The sequence below is a fragment of the Lagopus leucura genome, unplaced genomic scaffold, assembly GCF_019238085.1.
Source record: "Lagopus leucura isolate 7727_CA_CO unplaced genomic scaffold, USGS_WTPT01 Super-Scaffold_100004, whole genome shotgun sequence".
NCBI lineage: Eukaryota > Metazoa > Chordata > Aves > Galliformes > Phasianidae > Lagopus > Lagopus leucura.
Window position 1 is genome coordinate 28,888,524 of NW_024962264.1, and position 16,946 is coordinate 28,905,469.

A 16,946-nucleotide genomic window follows, 5' to 3' on the forward strand; every position below is an offset into this window, starting at 1 on the left:
GTACCTCATTTCCTCTTAAATGATAACCATAATCTGATAGAAGATTGGAAATCTTCTGCACATTGACAGCATCATTAAATGGTGTAGCATCACCAATTTCTCCCTTATTTGCCGACACCTACAGAGAAAAGATTTGCAAAAGCTTGTCAGATTTCTCAGCATCAAGCAATACATTTCAAATAATTTTAGCTATAATTTTAATGCCAGAACTTGAGATTCCCTACCCATATAGTGCCGTATCTTCTTTAGTTATCAGCTACAAAATTTAGCTGAGGTTTTCAAAACTGGACAGTGTCAACAATTTTCTACTCCTTTTTCTAGGTTACAGGATACATTGGGAATAAAAGCAACAAATGATTTGCTGGACAAAATTTAGAAGATTGTAGGTCCTCCAAGAAACTTTTCTATTTGCCATTACGTAAATGGAGAACAACTGTTGTTGTTTTTTAACTGCATTAGCACTTACCACTTACGTGTATTTAATGCTTGCTTGTGTGTATTTACAAAAAAAAATATATATATATATATATATATACACGTATATTAACTCATATCCCTTAAAACATGCAGCATAAAACATTCTTCTTACCTTCCCCTGAAGACATTCAATCAAGTGACCAATGGTCATGCGGGAAGGGATGGCATGGGGGTTGATGATGATATCTGGTGTGATGCCTTCACAGGTGAAGGGCATGTCCTAGAGCACCAAAACAAGCAGTCAGTACTTCCAGCACACCAGCTTTACAAAAAGCAGTCCATAGATTCTAACTGTGTATTTCAAGGGCCCTGAGCTACCACTGTAAGGAACAGTAGCATCCCTTTCTGAACACATTCTACCCAAATTTAAATCCACATTTTGCACGCCAGTACATGTTCCATAGATTACTTACTCGCGTTGGTTTCAATGCTAAAAACACAGAGAAGATGAAATGCTAATAAAGTATTATCAAAAAAAAAAAAAAAAGGAATCACTACCTCTTGCCTGTACTGGATACCACAGGTTCCTTTCTGACCATGTCTGCTGGCAAATTTATCTCCTATTTGAGGGATTCTTACAGACCGTACCTATGAACCATAGGAAAACATTAAATGGGTAAATTAGATACAGAAAAAAGTTGTTAAGTAGAAAACACGTACAGGTTGGTGCTCACCCTGATCTTGCAGAATTTGTATCCTTCCTGGTTAAGGGTTACCATGACCTGATCTACAATACCAGTCTCGCTAGTTCGCAGAAAAGTGCTACAGTCTCTCTTGGTGAAGCGCCTGTTAGTGCTCTCCAGTTCATCTTCGTTTTCTGGCAGAGTTACTGTTTTGCCAATGATGACATCATCCCCAGACACACGTACTCCAGGTGCAATCAAACCATCGTCATCAAGTTTGTCATAGATTGCATGTCTCATACCTCAGGGGACAGAAAAAGTTAAAAATAGATTCCCAAGCTTTTCAACATCAAGACTTGGATGTTTTGTAGAAATTCAACCAGTCTGCTTACAGTTTTAGCCTGCCGATAATAAAATGTCTAAATATGAAGTGAACATCTCAGCTGATGCATTTTCCTATGAACACACATATTTCTGCTATTCAGTGTGTCTCAAAGATTGAATCAGCTCAACAGCAATCATCTCTACACAAATGTAAAATCAGTGAACTCAGTCTCCATACCCTGCTTTATCTTACCTTGGCAAGTCTCACGGGTAGGCTTCTCGAAAACTTCCTCTTGGTCATATCCTTTTTTGGACTCCTGCTCTTTGTAGGAGCGATAGAACACAGATCTGAAACAAAGACAGATACGTTCTCTGTGAAACCAGCATCATTTTCCCTCATCCGTACATGCCAGTTTCATTTAAAGCACCATTTTGCTAAGTGTTAAAGCTACTGTCACTGATAACAACCAAAACAATTCACATGCCACACAACCTTTCCTTTAAAGTATTGTTAATCTGACTGAAAAAAAAATCCACAACAAACATACACATAAATTTCAGATGGCATTTTAATGGTCACTTCTTAGACATTGCCAAAATACCTATAAAATAACATACTTTATTTTCAACTGGGGAGATGTTCCTATCTACAAAGCAGTTATTGCTCTTAAGGCCAATTCCCATCTTAGAATCAGAGAACCATTTGAGTTGGAAGGGACCTTTAAAGGTCATCTGGTCCAACTCCCCTGCAATGAACAGGGACACCTACAGCTACATCAGGGTGTTCAGAGCCCTTGATCTTCATCAAATCAATCTCCTATTATTACTATTATTACTATCTCCTATTATTACTATTACCTGTGCGACCTACTGTAGGGAACCTGCTTTGGCAGGGGGGTTGGACTCGATGATCTCTGGAGGTCCCTTCCAACCCCTACAATTCTGTGATTCTGTGATTCTATTACTTTTCTTCTTAACTCCACCCTTTTGCAAGCACTTTTACTTCTGCTATCTTGCAATGCTGAGTTTCAATGGAAATCTTTCCATTTATATAGACTTCTTTCTGGGCCCTTGAATATTTTTGCTATGCTGCTAGCACACTAAGACCACAACCTTTAAGAACAGTATCATTCACATCTAATTGCTCGCATGAACGCAGGAGATTCCTCCAACCACAAAAATCTAACAGTCTACATTAGAAGGTGCAAGACACTTAGTACACAAGTTTTAGGTTCAAAAAAAATGAATAAAAGCAGAATTCTGTTGACCAGTTAACGTTATACAGCTAAGCAGTCACCTAAAATCTAGCAATAATGCACAGTCACATCAGCCACCAGTTGTCTCAACAGCAGTTCCTAATAAGGAGAGGAACATGCCAATCCTCACTCATAGCAACTGCTGTGCTACTGAATACACCATTTTATTACAAAGCTACAATATTGTCATTAAGGAGTTCACATAACTGGCAACTCACAGAGCAAAAACTCAGAACATGTTTTTGTTTAACCAGCACAGACAGAACAAATAATATAAAAAACAAGACCAAAAGGGAAGAGCCAGGAATGCAGAGTCAAGCTACACAGAAGATGAACGATTACTGGCTGAGTTCTGCTAAGACACACATTCACCATTCCTCTGAATGTGAATTCTTCGGTCTGAAACTCCCTCCACCCCCATTTTTAAGGATACCTTGCAGTGCAAGACAAACTTTCCTTGAGCCTCTGGACAACTCACTATAGTACTTCATTCAATTTTCAAACAGATCAAAAATTTGAGAAATCACACCTGAAAAAGCCTCTGTCGACAGCAGAACGGTTCATGATGACAGAATCTTCCTGGTTATAGCCTGTATATGATGCAATGGCTACGATTGAATTGATACCTGTAATACATTGAGTGAATACTTTGAAAACATGAACACATATCAGACAGGCATTACTTACAACTAAAATAAGCCCGTCTCTTCACAGTGAACCTGCTCGACCCTTTCCTAAGATGTAATCTCCACATCCCATGTGAAAAGCCATGCTGTATCAGTAAATGCAACTCCGGGTACAAAGAGAGATTAAATTTGTCAACTCAGGAGTGACCTCATGTGGAGAACCCACACAGGAAACACATCCTTTCCAGTTTCCATTTAAGCCTACTATATGGAAAAGGAGTTCTAGCTGCAACGCTAGAAACACTGTAGACTAGGCACCAAGCCAACATTTAACCCAAAATTCCTTTTTAAATTGCATAAATTTGCTAAATATTTAGGTATGATGCATACATTTATGACAGTTTAAACTAAACATTAAACAAAAAGAATACTAACTATGAACTGACAACGTACCTGCTGGTAACTCTCTAAATCGCAAGTACTCCATGGAGCGTGTTGTTACAAGGGGCTTCTGAGGATAGTACAGAACATGGGCCAGTGTGTCCATACGAACATGGAAGTTTGTAATGTAGACTCCCATTGCCTGTTTACCCATAGCAGACTGGTACGTGTTCCTAGGAGACTAGACAGGCAAGGAAAGACAGCAACACAGACATTTATATATGCACATATGGCTCTTAATGCATATACCTGTGGGTTTCCTATCTATCTTATAAGCAAGATGGCAGAAGTGATGCACTGACCTGGTTGTGATCGGGGAAAGGAATAATAGATGCACACACTCCCAGGATCATGGATGGGTGAATCTCACAGTGGGTATATGTTGAACAATACGCAACACCTTTCTCCTGCAAGTCATCTGGAGTCATGGCCAGCATCACAGTCTCTTCTTCCAGTGTATCGATGTACTCTACTACACCACTGGCCACAAGGTCCTGCCAACTAATAATCAATGTTTGAAGTACTTAACATGCACATAAAATTGGTCACTTCAAGTAACAAGAACAAGGATTTCTCTGCCTTATAACTACAGCTGCATTAGTTGTATCAAAAGTGAATTAAGTTGCCACACAGCAAAAGCATCTTTGCACTGCTCAAAGCTTTAAACATTTTCTCCTTCAATTTAAAGGAACTTGCAGCTTCCCAGCTGGAAAATTAGATACTGACTTACATTTCAGAAATGTCTCTCACCTGTAATTGTTATACTCTCGTTCCTTCAGTTGGTCAATATGCCTTTTCTTCAACAGCAACTTCTGCTTCTCCACAATTAGAAGAGGTCGGCAAATTCTGCCTGCATCAGTATAGATGCGGATTTCCCGCTCACGAATATCCCTAATCATTGAGACCTGCACAACAAAGCAAAGTCTCAGCCTGCAATCAGAACTACAGAGTACAAAATAGGATAACAAAGTTCCCAAATTCAAAGGTTCTCCATGTGTTGCCAGCAGAACAGAACAAACATTAACACTCATACAAAAAAAAAGCATTTCAAGAGATAAATTTTTAAGTCTTTTCAATAAGCATTTTTTCAACTGGTTCCTCTTAACAAATGAACCAAAAAAAAAAAAAAAGGTGTGCAAACAATGCTGTTTAGAGTCTTCAAAGCAGTCCCAATATACTGCCCTCCCTCATCTCCAAAGATCCCCGAAGTCTTGAAGCTGTACCTCCGACACAATTATATCCATCTGACGACGGAGCTTCCTTAGGGTATTCATAAGCTGCTCTGGATCTTTGTGTATTCCTACCCAGCAGCCATTAACAAAAATCTTGGTAGCACTAGAAAGAGGGAAAAAAAAACAAAACAAAACCACAAAACCCTGAAGCACTGTGCAGGTAATAAAAGCCTTATATCTGTTTAAGTAATTTTGTTTGCACATACTCTGCAATAGCTGCTGGAGATATTTCTTCCAGATTTTCCATACTCCACTCTTCCAAGAATTCCAAAATTGGGGATGGCTGAGACCCCACAGAAATGTAAGCCATCAGGGCTAAGTTCTTGACAAGTCCTACTGCATGACCCTAGGAGAAACAGAAGATTTTGCATTTCCAAACCAAAAGACTCCCCATCTTCCAAATCAAGTCCAGAAAATTATTTCAAGCCCTCGAGGAACTGTACACAAAATATGCTAATAATCTGTGGTTTGTTTCTACCACTCAAATACAAAGTTAGCTATAAAGCTAAGTGTTCATGTCAGTATTTCAGGTGAAGTGCGGGTGATCGCTTCAATTGCCATGATCATAATCACAGAACCATTAAAGGTTGGAATGACGACTAAAATCATCTAACCCAGCCACAAAATGACCACCAGATAAAAGCAGTTGGGTACACAATAAGTAGTGATGAAAATACGATATTCATTACCTCGGGAGTCTCAGCTGGGCAAACCATTCCCCACAGCGTATTGTGCAGCTGCCTGGGCTTTGCTAGCTTTCCATCTCTACCAATTGGAGAATTCAGGCGTCTCAGATGGGAAAGTGTTGATGCAAAAGTCAGGCGGTTTAACACCTGAATGTAACAAGGAACTGGGTTAGGCAGAGCTTCTTCTCTGTGGTGTTCTGGCAGGTATCATGATACATTAGACAAAGCATCAACAGCTACCAGAAACAATGTATTTGAAAAGAACTAAAACTGTACCTGAGATACACCTGCTCTGGCCTGATGAGCTTTCTTCTGATCACCCCAGTTTCCAGTGGCCAATGAATATTTCAAACCATCAGAAATAATTCTCGTTTTAATTGCCAGCTCCAAGTTGAAATCCTTCCCTCTGTCAATAAACTTTTGTGCGTATATTCTCACTTCCTTCAGCAAATTCTTAAACATTCTGGAGAAGATGTCAAGAAATAAGATTAAACAGTACTGTATCAATTCAGCCTAATCAACGCAGAATGGGAAAAAAAAAGTCACCAGTCTTCTTAGCAGAAGTGGTATGTAACAAAGGGAAAAGGAGAAAAACAAAACAGCAAGCACCAAACTAATCTGCTTGAGAACATGCACAATACATGCTTCAAAATAAAGCCATGATCAGATATAAGCTGAGATGCCCCAGTCTGCCTATCAGCCTCAATAAATAGCCCGATCTATTTAGAAGCCCAGAACTGGCAATGACTCTTCTATTAATTATCTCCAAAGAATATATTATATATTTACCCTCTGAACAGAAAAGCCAGCAGTGGCCCAGCAAGATCCAGCCTTTTGTTGCCATAATGATCTCTGTCATCAAGTTCTCTTCTGCCCAGTGCAGCCAACAACAATCTATGAACCATATACCTAAAGAAATAAGTTCATATTTTAAACCATCAGCAGACATTCACAACAAAAAATACATGCCTTTATTAAATACATTAGTGAACTGTTTCCTAAAGGTTGTCCATTTTAGATTAAGTTAAAATACTGCTGCTCTAAGGCAGGTCACTTCAGCACTTGTGTCCTTAGAATTCAGTAACACGCTAAAATTTTAGATAACTGAAACAAAGTAAGTATTTACATCATGATGGCAATGCATCTTCTGCTACATGTGTGCCCTGGACAATAATACAGTCTGTGTTTAAGCTTGTGAGACTGTGAGCTCAACGTGGCATTTGAAGGAAAATGACAGGTCACCCAACGTTGTGATTTATCTGCGTAACAATAAGCAATGATTAAGAAGATGCTCCAAAGGTTTTAAAGAGTGGGCTTATATTACATACAACTTGTCAATAGTTATCGCTCCCTACAATTTAACTAGCAACCTCTGTATATTTTTCACCCAAAGAGATTTGAAAAGGAATACTTGATCATTATCACCACATCTTTGAATCCAGTGGTGTTGGGGGCTTTCATTCTCTAATTTTTCTCTAACTGTTTCTAATTCTCTAACTGTTTTATCATCGTTTGCATTTTCTCAGGTAGGAAAACAAACATCCTAAAATTCATCACCGAGTATCCAGAAGACTGAGGTTAAAACAAACTCCTATTCAGAGTGCTTTTCCAAACATGCACATCAGATCTGTCTTCAATGACCAACTGCAGGTGTGACAGCACACTTGAGAATATACCAACATACCCTAGAAAATAGGCCTTCTTGGTTTCACAGAAGTCACTGACACCAACGTGTGGAAGCATTTCTTTCTGCAGGACTTCCTTAGCGTACTTGATTCTCTTTTCCTTGGTGACGCCTGGCTTTGCACCTCTTGATCCAATGAAGTTCAGAGCAACATTTTGCTCCTGTATGACGAAGGCTTCATCCAGAGAAGGCTTAACCTAATGAACAAATTACAGCAAAACCGTGAAGCTCATGGCGCTCGCTGGGGTAGAAACTATGCAGGAGCTTGCTAACAATTCTTTTCAGGAACTGCTAATTACTGTTTTCTGGCTTTACTACAGCAGCTCTTTCAAAACATAACAGAGCATGTGGGAAGCACACAAAAATTAGTTAAGGCTTCAGACAATAGTTCTCATTCAAATATTTTCTAGGCCTGCTGCAGATTCAGACATAAATGGAGATTTTACAATTAAAGTCAAGGACAGCAGGATAAGAACCTGCCTCTTCAAGTATTCACTCGCTCTTTACAATTTCCACTGTGATTTGCTCACTCAAAACACTCATTGTAACGAGTAAAGCAGAAAGTTTTCCAGGCTTCTAATAGACAATAAATTAAACTGGAAAATGAACAAAATACTGACAAACTGGAAAATGAACAAAATAAGAGTAGCCACAGCTGAACATCGCATAATGTTAAGCTAGAAAATAAGTTATTTAACATCTTACCATTTCCATCATTTCTGGATCTTCAAAATCATAAATGATGTGCTCTAAAATGTCCCTGTCAGACACAAACCCTAGTGCACGAAAGACAATTATGATTGGCACTTCTTGTTTGATATATGGCAATGTTGCTACAATGCGCTGACCAATAGCACTCTTCTTTGCACCCTAAAAAGACAGGGTATAATATATGTTAGTCTAAAACAATTTAGCCTTTAAATAAAACACTCTCTCTGAACTCGGATGATGTATTGCAAATGCATTTATTCAAGCACTACAGGAAAACAGGACTTCTCAGTAGACTATGAAGCTATTCCAATACTTTATGCAAGTGACTATTCTTTTTAAAAAACTGTTTACAACCTCAGAAGCCTGAAGAACTTGAATGTTCTTCCTCATACAGAAGAATACCATTTGTTCATCCGTATGTATCATTTTCTTCCAATTCATACTCAATTTTCCTTACATCAGCTTAAATCCAGCTTAGAAAAGCTGTGCAACTCTCCATTTTTATGATTACTCAAGTAAGTGCTCCCTCCTCCTCAGAAAGGTTCAGGTATTTCAGGACACAGAGGGACAACCACTGAGGAGTGCCCCTCCCCCCAATGAAGTGGTGTAAGGATTCTGTTAAAGCTGCTCTTTGAATGCTTGGAGATTTCTCTGCAGTCAGTGCAGTGGAAAACGAGTACCAACACTTCCTGCTTTTGAACTTAAGAACAGCACCTATTCCCCCACACAAGTCTGATCTGGCACTGGGAAATCACTGCACGATGCCTGGACACAATTATTTTAAGTATGAATTAATACATGAGCTGCGAAACACATCTGAAACTTCTGTCTTTGGCAAAGACAGGGTCTGTGTCCTTATTGTCTTTTGTCAAAAAGCAGAAATGTGTTTGGATATCCTAAAGGCTCATCTATAGTAATTGGTTCTAAGACTTTTAACTCCACCTTACTGTGGCACAAAGAGAGCCATCCCCAAGTTATTCATCCCAGAGACAGGCATTAATCTATGACATAACAGAACACGTTTTCATGTAATTTCACCTTCTCACAATTTACTATCAGAAGAAAATCCTTTTCAAAACTGCAAAGTAAATGACATGAAGACACAGGACAGGATCAAAACCTGCAAAAACAACCTTCAATGCAAGGCCCAGCAAGGGGATTATTACTGCTGAGACATACCTGCCCACCTCTGGCTAGCATGCTAACCCATATAGTACTTGTTGGTCGAGAGGAATTTTCCAGACAAGATCTACACTCTCCTGTGTAGGCGTATTTGGAATCTTTTTTTGCAAACACATATACTGTGTTTGTAGCCATTTTCTCTTGAGCAATCAGAACCTGTGTAGAGACAAGAACACAAAAGGACACATGATAATAACAAGCACAAGGTTTCTCTATAGAATCATAGAAACATGTAATAGCTTGGGTTGGAAAGGGCCTTAAAGATCACCTATTTCCATGTGCAGGGTTGCCACCTGCTAGAACAGGCACCAGCTCAGGCTGCCCAGGGCCACATCCAGCCTGGTCTTGAGTGCCTCTAGGGATGCGGCACCCACAGCCTCTATGGGCAGCTGTGCCAGCATCCTACTGCCCTCTCAGTAAATAATTTCCTTCTAACATATAACCTACATCTCCTCTTTTAGTTTAAACCCATTCCCCCTTGCCCTATTGCTAGGAAACCATGTAAAAAGTCTGTCTCTCTCCTGATTATAAGCTCTTCACAGCATGAAGTCAATTTGCCAAACTCAGTTGGATTAGACTCCACGTTTTCAAAGCTCAGCATTAAGCAAAACTTATGCCTTGTTAATATAGAATAACCAAAATAAAAAGACTCAGAGAACACTTTTCTGAGACGCACTCACCACATCTGCTTAAGCATGCTGAGAACTTGGCGTTAATTTTAGCCACAATACTGATAAAGGAAGCATGTCATTATCTGTTTCCAAGGTCAATGAACTAAACCGTGCAAATAAATTCTAATGCCAGCTCTGATAGTAAAAGCTAGATTTTTTTTGCCTCCAAGAACAAACACTATTTTTTCTTTTCTTTTGCCATATTTGTCCAGGTGTCAAGTAACAACTGTCAAGTCAGTTTCATCGCTGAGGCACAAGCATATGGAGAGGACATGCTCTGCTAAAGCTGAATGAGGAGCAACAGAGGGAAGAAAGAAACAGGATAAGCCTAACCTTGTTATAAAATGCATCTATACAGCTGTGAACAACCCAGAGGAGACTGCTAAGGAAGAAATACCCTCCTCCTACACTTCATTATGTTTTCAAGTGTGTGATGCTCTGCAATGTAGGAAAAAATAATGGACCTAGAAGAAGAAAAGGTGGTTCACAAAGTCCTAGCAAAAGATTAAGTTAACCTTTCTCCAAGATTAGGACTACCTGCAGTAATTAAAATGTTTATATTCCCGGCAAAAGAATTGGAAATAAGTAACAGAATTTCCAGTGCCAGTAAAGACAACTATGCGAAGTATCATCCCTTACCTTTTCTGATCCATTAATGATAAAATAGCCACCCGGATCCAGAGGGCATTCGTTCAGTTCACAGAGATCACGGTCAGTTAAGCCATTTAACAAACAGTACGTTGATCGTAACATAATAGGAATTTTTCCTATAAAAGTTTTCTGATGTTGTGTCTGTAACTGATCCTCTCCTTCTTTAATAACTGTTTTAGTTATGTCCACGTATAAGGGGGCTGAATACCTACAGGAAAAAAATACCATTGTGTTGTTTATCAGTTACTACTCCAGCCTTTGCAGAAAGCTGACAAATGTAATTATTCTACTCACTGGTAGTATGGAGCATTATTATCAAATCATCTGGATTTAACGATTAGACATTGTAATAAGAGCAGTAATGATTACATTGTCAAAATGACTAAATAAAAAAAGACTATCAGTTAGTAACACAGAACCAGTCCTTCCTTGTATTTTAACCATCACAGAGATGTTTCTTACGTAAGGTTTCTCAGCCTGGCTTCATTGGGCATCATAGGTGACGGTGCTCCATCTCTTTCCCAATGCGTAGGTTTGGAGAGATAGATTTGTTCAAACTTCAGGAGATACCGGGGCTGGAAAACAAGACATTTATCTGCAATAGCCAAACCATCCATCTTCATCCATCTTAGTTATTCAGGAGCAGCCCTTGAGCTTAATACCCAGTGCTGCTGCATGCCCTCAGCTCAGGGCATGGAAACAATCCCCCTTCAGATGGCTAGCTGAGCAAATCATACAATCAATCCTTGGAGTTGGAAGGGACCTTTAAAGGCCACACAGTCCAGCTCTCCTGCAATGGACAGGGACACCACAGCTAAATCAGGTTGTCCAGGACCTGATACAGTCTTGCCTTGAGAATCTCCAGGGACAGAGCATCAACCACATCTCTGGGCAGCCTGTTCCAGTGCCAATCACTCAAGAACTTTTGATAATTTCTAGGCACCTCATTAATAAAAAACACATAGAGGTAACTGAAGGGTCAAAACCATTGGTTAGAGTTAAGGTACCCATACAACGTTGGGTATAAGGTACCCAAACAACATTGTCTTCCTGTAAAACAGCTAACTAACTCAAAATCTACTAAGTCAGAGGGAGTACATTAATAAACAGCATATGCCCAGTATATATTTATTGTTGACTTAGCTTTAGACAAAACTGCTAAGTATACAATAAAAAAGGCAAATTTACTTCAACGCAAACAATAGGCTGACACATCAAAAAGGTGTGAGTCTTTGTGCAGCCTTACTCCTATGCATATTGTATTACATGTAATCATTTTCAGTTCCACAGAAATACTTTCACAGTAAAGCATTAAAAAAAAAAGCCAAGAAAAGACAGGTACCTATCAGCAATAGAGAAATTCTCAGGATGTTTGCTTTGCTCTGAGAGCCAATCATCCCTAAAATTCCCACTGCAATGAGATTTTAGAGCTGCACTGTTCTCAAAGCATTCCTTCACCAACTAAAATTTAAGGGTATAGAAACATTAACAAATCATTCTACCAGAACATAAACAAGTTGAAAGACCCTCTACCTTGAATCACCTTTCTTTGAGTTCCTGTTTCACACTGTGACCACTTGCAGAGCAGAAACTAAGCCAAATAAATAACAGTGCTGCCACCTCACCATCTAGAAGCCCACTGAGAATATCTATTACTAAAGCAAAACTTGAGTTCCATGCAGTCATCTAACTGTACCTGAGCCGTAAGGATTCTGCAGTAGCACACCACCAGAGCTACATTTGCTCTAGCAAAACTAGATCTCAATTCTCACCCAAACAAACACTTTTTTCCTGGATTTGCAACAGTAGCTGTGCAAAATAACTTCCACAAGTTCTCATATAAGCACACAGGACACACATTTACTGTAATTCCCATCTCTCAGCATGGTTGTAAAACACTTTAATGTGCTATAAAACATACTGCCTGAGCTGCACTCAAAATGCAAGGCTGAACATGGAGGGAAGGAGAAACAAGAAGTCACCTCAGATTAATCCAATCATACTCAGTTTCCTTAAATTAATCCAGCGTTCTCCAATTAGGCAAGAGATCGACAACAAGTAAAACCGAAGGAAAAACCAAGCTTTCTTTTTCTCACGTTTAGGCCATACTCTTAAAACTTTAATTGGATTAATAAAAGCAAGAAACAGACCATCGAGTCAAATACTACATTTTGGGCAAAGTTAGGCACATAATACGCTGGAGATCCATACATAATTGCATACAGCTCATACAGCATCTGCAGAACTGCACAGCTAGGGAATGTAGACATAACATACACAGAGTAACAGAGGAAATATTAAGAGAAATTACAGCGAGATTGTCATGGTTCTATGTTTTTTTCTTTGTTTTTGGGTTTCAGTATTCCACATCAAAACATCATGTAGTGTACTGGGTATTAAAGTGTCACTGCCCCAATCCCAAGTACCTATCCCTGTACATTACAGAAATCACGGGGTCTGGCCCTTCCGGGTGGGGGGGGCACTCTCTTGCTGCCTGGCAGTGGGTGCTGGAGGTGCTTTCCTAGCCGTTCCAAGCTTTTCAGGTTTGAATCAGTCCTGGGAACTCTCTCTCTCTCATCTTGTCTGATTTATTAATCTCAATTTCAATTAAATTATATTATATTGTGTTATCTTGTATTCCGATATTATAGTAAAATAAGTTTTCCTCCATAGATTGTTGCCGCTGCTCTTTTCCTCCCTTCCCATTTTTTTGTGGGACTGGGGTGGGGGGGGAGGGCAGAGGCCTGTCACAGACATAGATTGATCTGGTCAACTCCGTGACAGAGATAAACATTTATAAATGTTTATCTACCCAAGAATGAACACAATATCAAATGGAGGAACTAAAAGAAATCTCAGTTACTCTCTCTAAGTAATGCTTGCAAACAAAAATAAATGGAAAGGAATAGTCAAAACACGTAACAGATGTGACTCTCTGAACTCCTAAAGTTCCCTTAAATCTCAACAAGGAAGCAGTAAAGTTGAGTAACTGGATGATCACTTTTGGCAAGTGCAGAACAGGGACCGCACCATATGGGGGGCATCACAGTCAACAGAAGTACCACAATCAATGCAGAACATGCACTGTAACCTCACACACTTCATGAAGAGTCCTCACAAAGAAGAGACATTAGATAATTTGGAGCATGGTACCAATGGAAGATGATAAGGGCTCCATTAGAAAACCCAGACATAACTTCTTTAGCCTTAAGCCTTTTCCGCCCTGGTAAAGCTACCAAAACCAAAATCCCACCAAAACTCGGTTTTATTTTGGCTAGCTGGCTTGCTCCACTAAACCCTTGTTGGTGAGGCCTGCTCCCATCCTGAGTGGTGTTACTCAGTTACCTTACAGAATCCAAACAGTTCACACTTCTATCTGAGTAAGGACACAGCCAGGAGGACAGATGTACTTCAGTCTCCCAAGACAGAGGTCAAATAACACCCACCTACGCAAGGTGAAATCATTTTGCTTATGAAAACCAATCACCTCTACTCACCGGTTCTTCCACTTCTCCTGTGGCATGCTGGGCTTCTGCTTGTAAATCAATTGGTGGAGCATCTTCAACAATTCTCTGCACAGACATCTGAATAAACTCATCAAAAGAATCCAACTGTTGCCTGACTAAACCTTTTTCATCAAAATAGGAGCTACAGGAAAAAAAAAAAACCACATTAACAAGATACCTTAATTTAATTAATGTATTTTGCCTGCAAACTTAAGATACACTTATTACAAAATCTTCAAAAGCTCTGAAATACAGTAAGAAAACACTTTTCGCCTGAGGCACAGGTTTCATGTGTAGATGCTCAAAAAAGTAAACTCAATTCTCATTGGTGTTTGAAGACACACTGCAAAGTGACAGACTTGCTGCCACCTCCTGGCTGAGCCGTGTATTCACCCTACCTTAAATTCAAAAGGAAACATCACAAACCTCATGAAAGATTCTCAACAAGAGATGTAAATGACTTTACTTCAATGTATTTTCTAAGCTGCAGTAAACTGAGTGCCTGCAATTGCAGCCTCCTAATTCTCAGAACTTTCCCCATCCCAGGAGGTGCCCAGGGCCAGGTTGGATGGGGCCCTGGGGCAGCCTGATCCAGTGGGGAGCAACCAGCCTGCAGCAGGGGGTTAGGGCTGGGTGGGCTTTAGGGGTCCTTCCAACCTAAGCCAAGTTCCTTAGCTTGGATACCCTCTATTCCAGCCACACAGATTCCCAGCTTCACTTCTTCTCTATATTTTCCCTAGCTTTTGCGTGATCTAGACACAACCCAACACATCCCAGTTATGAAACCTAAGCCAACATTCCAAGCTCTGCATTCTCATTTTTAACAGGATGACCTGAACACATAGGCTCTGTGCCACAGAGCCCTGAAACCACTTGGAGATCTCATGCTACCTTGGCTTTGCTGCTCTCTACCGCCACTGCACATAGGGAAAGACTTCTGTTTAGAAGAGAAACACTTTTGCTTATGGTGCCCACTTCTTAACAGCATGAGAAGCCACAGGGCCTGGCTGCTGGTGTTCTGCTGGGAAAGCACTGGCCTGGTAGCACAGCTGCTTCCAGTCTCCTCAAACGTGACAGCAATGAGCAACATCACATGTATGGCATGGAATCAGAATCACTTCTTACTTAGAATCATTGAATCATTCAAGTTGGAAAAAAACCACTAGCATTAGCTAATCCAATCTCCTACCCATCCCACCGTGTCCCTCAGCACCACATCTCCAAGGATGGTGACTACACCACCTCCCTGAGCAGCCTGTGCCACTGCATCAGAATCACAGAAATAAAGTTTGAGTTGGAAGGGACCCTCAAAGGTCATACAGTCCAACTCTCCTAAAAGAAATAAGGACACCTACAGCCACATCAGGGTGCTCAGACCCCCCTGTATGTCTCCAGGGACAGGATTTCCACCACCTCTCTAGGCAACTCGTTCTGGTGCCTCATCACTCTTACTCTAAAAAACTTCCTCCTTACATGCAATTTCCCCTCTTTTAGTTTAAAACCATTTTCCCTTGTCTTATCACAACAGAACTTGCTAAAGTGTCTATGTCCTTTCTTACAACCCTCCGGAAAGGCTGCTCTTAGGTCTCACTGGAGCTTTCTCTTTTCCAGGCTGAACAGCCCCAGCACTCTTAGCTTGTCCTTAGAGAAAACGGGTTCCATCCCTTGGATCGCTTTTATGGCCCTCCTCTGAACATGCTGCAACAGGTCTTCATCTCTCCTGTACTGAGAACTCCACATCCAGGTGAGGTCTCATGAGCACTGATTAGCAGGCAAGATCACCTCCCCCACCTTGCTGGCCACACTTCTTTTGATGCAGCCCAGGACGCAGCTGGCTTTCTCAGCTGCAAGGGCACGTTACTGATTGAAGGCCAACTTGCCATCCACCAGTTTGTACTGACAGTGGGTGTTGCCACAACCCAGGTGCAAGACCTTGCACTAGGTTTTGTTCATCTGGGCCACTCTTTCTGAGAAGTGTTTCTTAATACCCAATCTGAAAATCTCCTGGCAAAATGTAAGGCTGTTCCCAAGAAGAAGAGTCCAACCCTCACCTTGCCACAACCTCCTTTCAGGCAGCTGCAGGAGCCATAAGGTCTCCCCTGAGCCTCTACTTCTCCAGGCTGAACAACCCCAGCTCCCTCAGCCGCTCCCATAAGACCTGTGCTCCAGGCTCAGCTCTGTTGCCCTTCTCTGGACACACTGCAGGCCCGATGTAGTGAGGGGCCCGCAACTGAGCTCAGTAATGGAGATGCGGCCTCACCAGGGCTGCGTCCAGAGGGCCGACCACCTCCTGCCGGCTGGACTGCTGTTGCTACCAGGCCGTAAGCCTCGCCAACCAGGGTGCTGCTAACCCAAACAACGACCCTGCAGCCCAGCTGGTCGCACCTCCACTCCCCAGAGGCCGAAACACGCGGCCTAGCCTAGCAAAGCCCGCGGCCTCCGTACGCCGCGCCGTACCCGTCCCACCGGCACAGCGAGCGGGGCATTACCTAATGACAATCCAGCACGCCTCCTGCCACAGGTCGGGGGTGATCTCGTCGTCGTCTTCATCGTATTGCATATCTGCGGGGGAAGCAGGAACGGGTCAGGCCGCGGCCGCCACACCAGGGCCACCCGCAGAAAGCCACGTGCCGCAAGGGAGCGGCCCGGCAGGAGATAGCCGCCGTGCCCTCACCTTCGTCCGCGTCGTACATGGTGACGGCAAGGAGGGAGCCACGAGCGGCCGGGACAGGAGAGAAAGAAGCCGAGGATCCGCCACCGAGCGCCCGCGGAGCGGTGGCGGCAGGAAGGCGGGCGGCAGGAAGAAGGAGGAGCGCACATGCGCGGGGCCGAGCCTCGCCACTCCCCTTCCTGCGGGCTGCGTCGCGCTGCCGGCC

At 41.7% G+C, this 16,946-nt stretch overlaps 1 protein-coding gene across 1 annotated transcript in view; it reads right to left on the bottom strand.

The window, feature by feature from the left end:
* The window catches only part of POLR2B (RNA polymerase II subunit B), a 20,375-nt gene extending 3,516 nt beyond the window's left edge, over positions 1-16,859 (bottom strand). Inside the window, exons 1-22 of the mRNA XM_042870557.1 lie at positions 16,745-16,859; positions 16,560-16,632; positions 14,062-14,212; positions 11,027-11,139; positions 10,553-10,772; positions 9,240-9,398; positions 8,055-8,219; positions 7,350-7,546; positions 6,455-6,574; positions 5,942-6,128; positions 5,669-5,812; positions 5,186-5,325; positions 4,971-5,082; positions 4,498-4,652; positions 4,050-4,248; positions 3,760-3,928; positions 3,210-3,306; positions 1,678-1,772; positions 1,152-1,402; positions 976-1,065; positions 590-697; positions 5-118 (exon numbers count right to left, since the gene is read on the bottom strand). Coding sequence (XP_042726491.1) covers positions 5-118; positions 590-697; positions 976-1,065; positions 1,152-1,402; positions 1,678-1,772; positions 3,210-3,306; positions 3,760-3,928; positions 4,050-4,248; positions 4,498-4,652; positions 4,971-5,082; positions 5,186-5,325; positions 5,669-5,812; positions 5,942-6,128; positions 6,455-6,574; positions 7,350-7,546; positions 8,055-8,219; positions 9,240-9,398; positions 10,553-10,772; positions 11,027-11,139; positions 14,062-14,212; positions 16,560-16,632; positions 16,745-16,763 — 3,078 coding nt within the window. The 5' untranslated portion in view covers positions 16,764-16,859. The remainder of the gene's footprint in view (positions 1-4; positions 119-589; positions 698-975; positions 1,066-1,151; positions 1,403-1,677; positions 1,773-3,209; positions 3,307-3,759; positions 3,929-4,049; positions 4,249-4,497; positions 4,653-4,970; positions 5,083-5,185; positions 5,326-5,668; positions 5,813-5,941; positions 6,129-6,454; positions 6,575-7,349; positions 7,547-8,054; positions 8,220-9,239; positions 9,399-10,552; positions 10,773-11,026; positions 11,140-14,061; positions 14,213-16,559; positions 16,633-16,744) is intronic.
* Between the last annotated feature and the right edge of the window lie 87 nt (positions 16,860-16,946).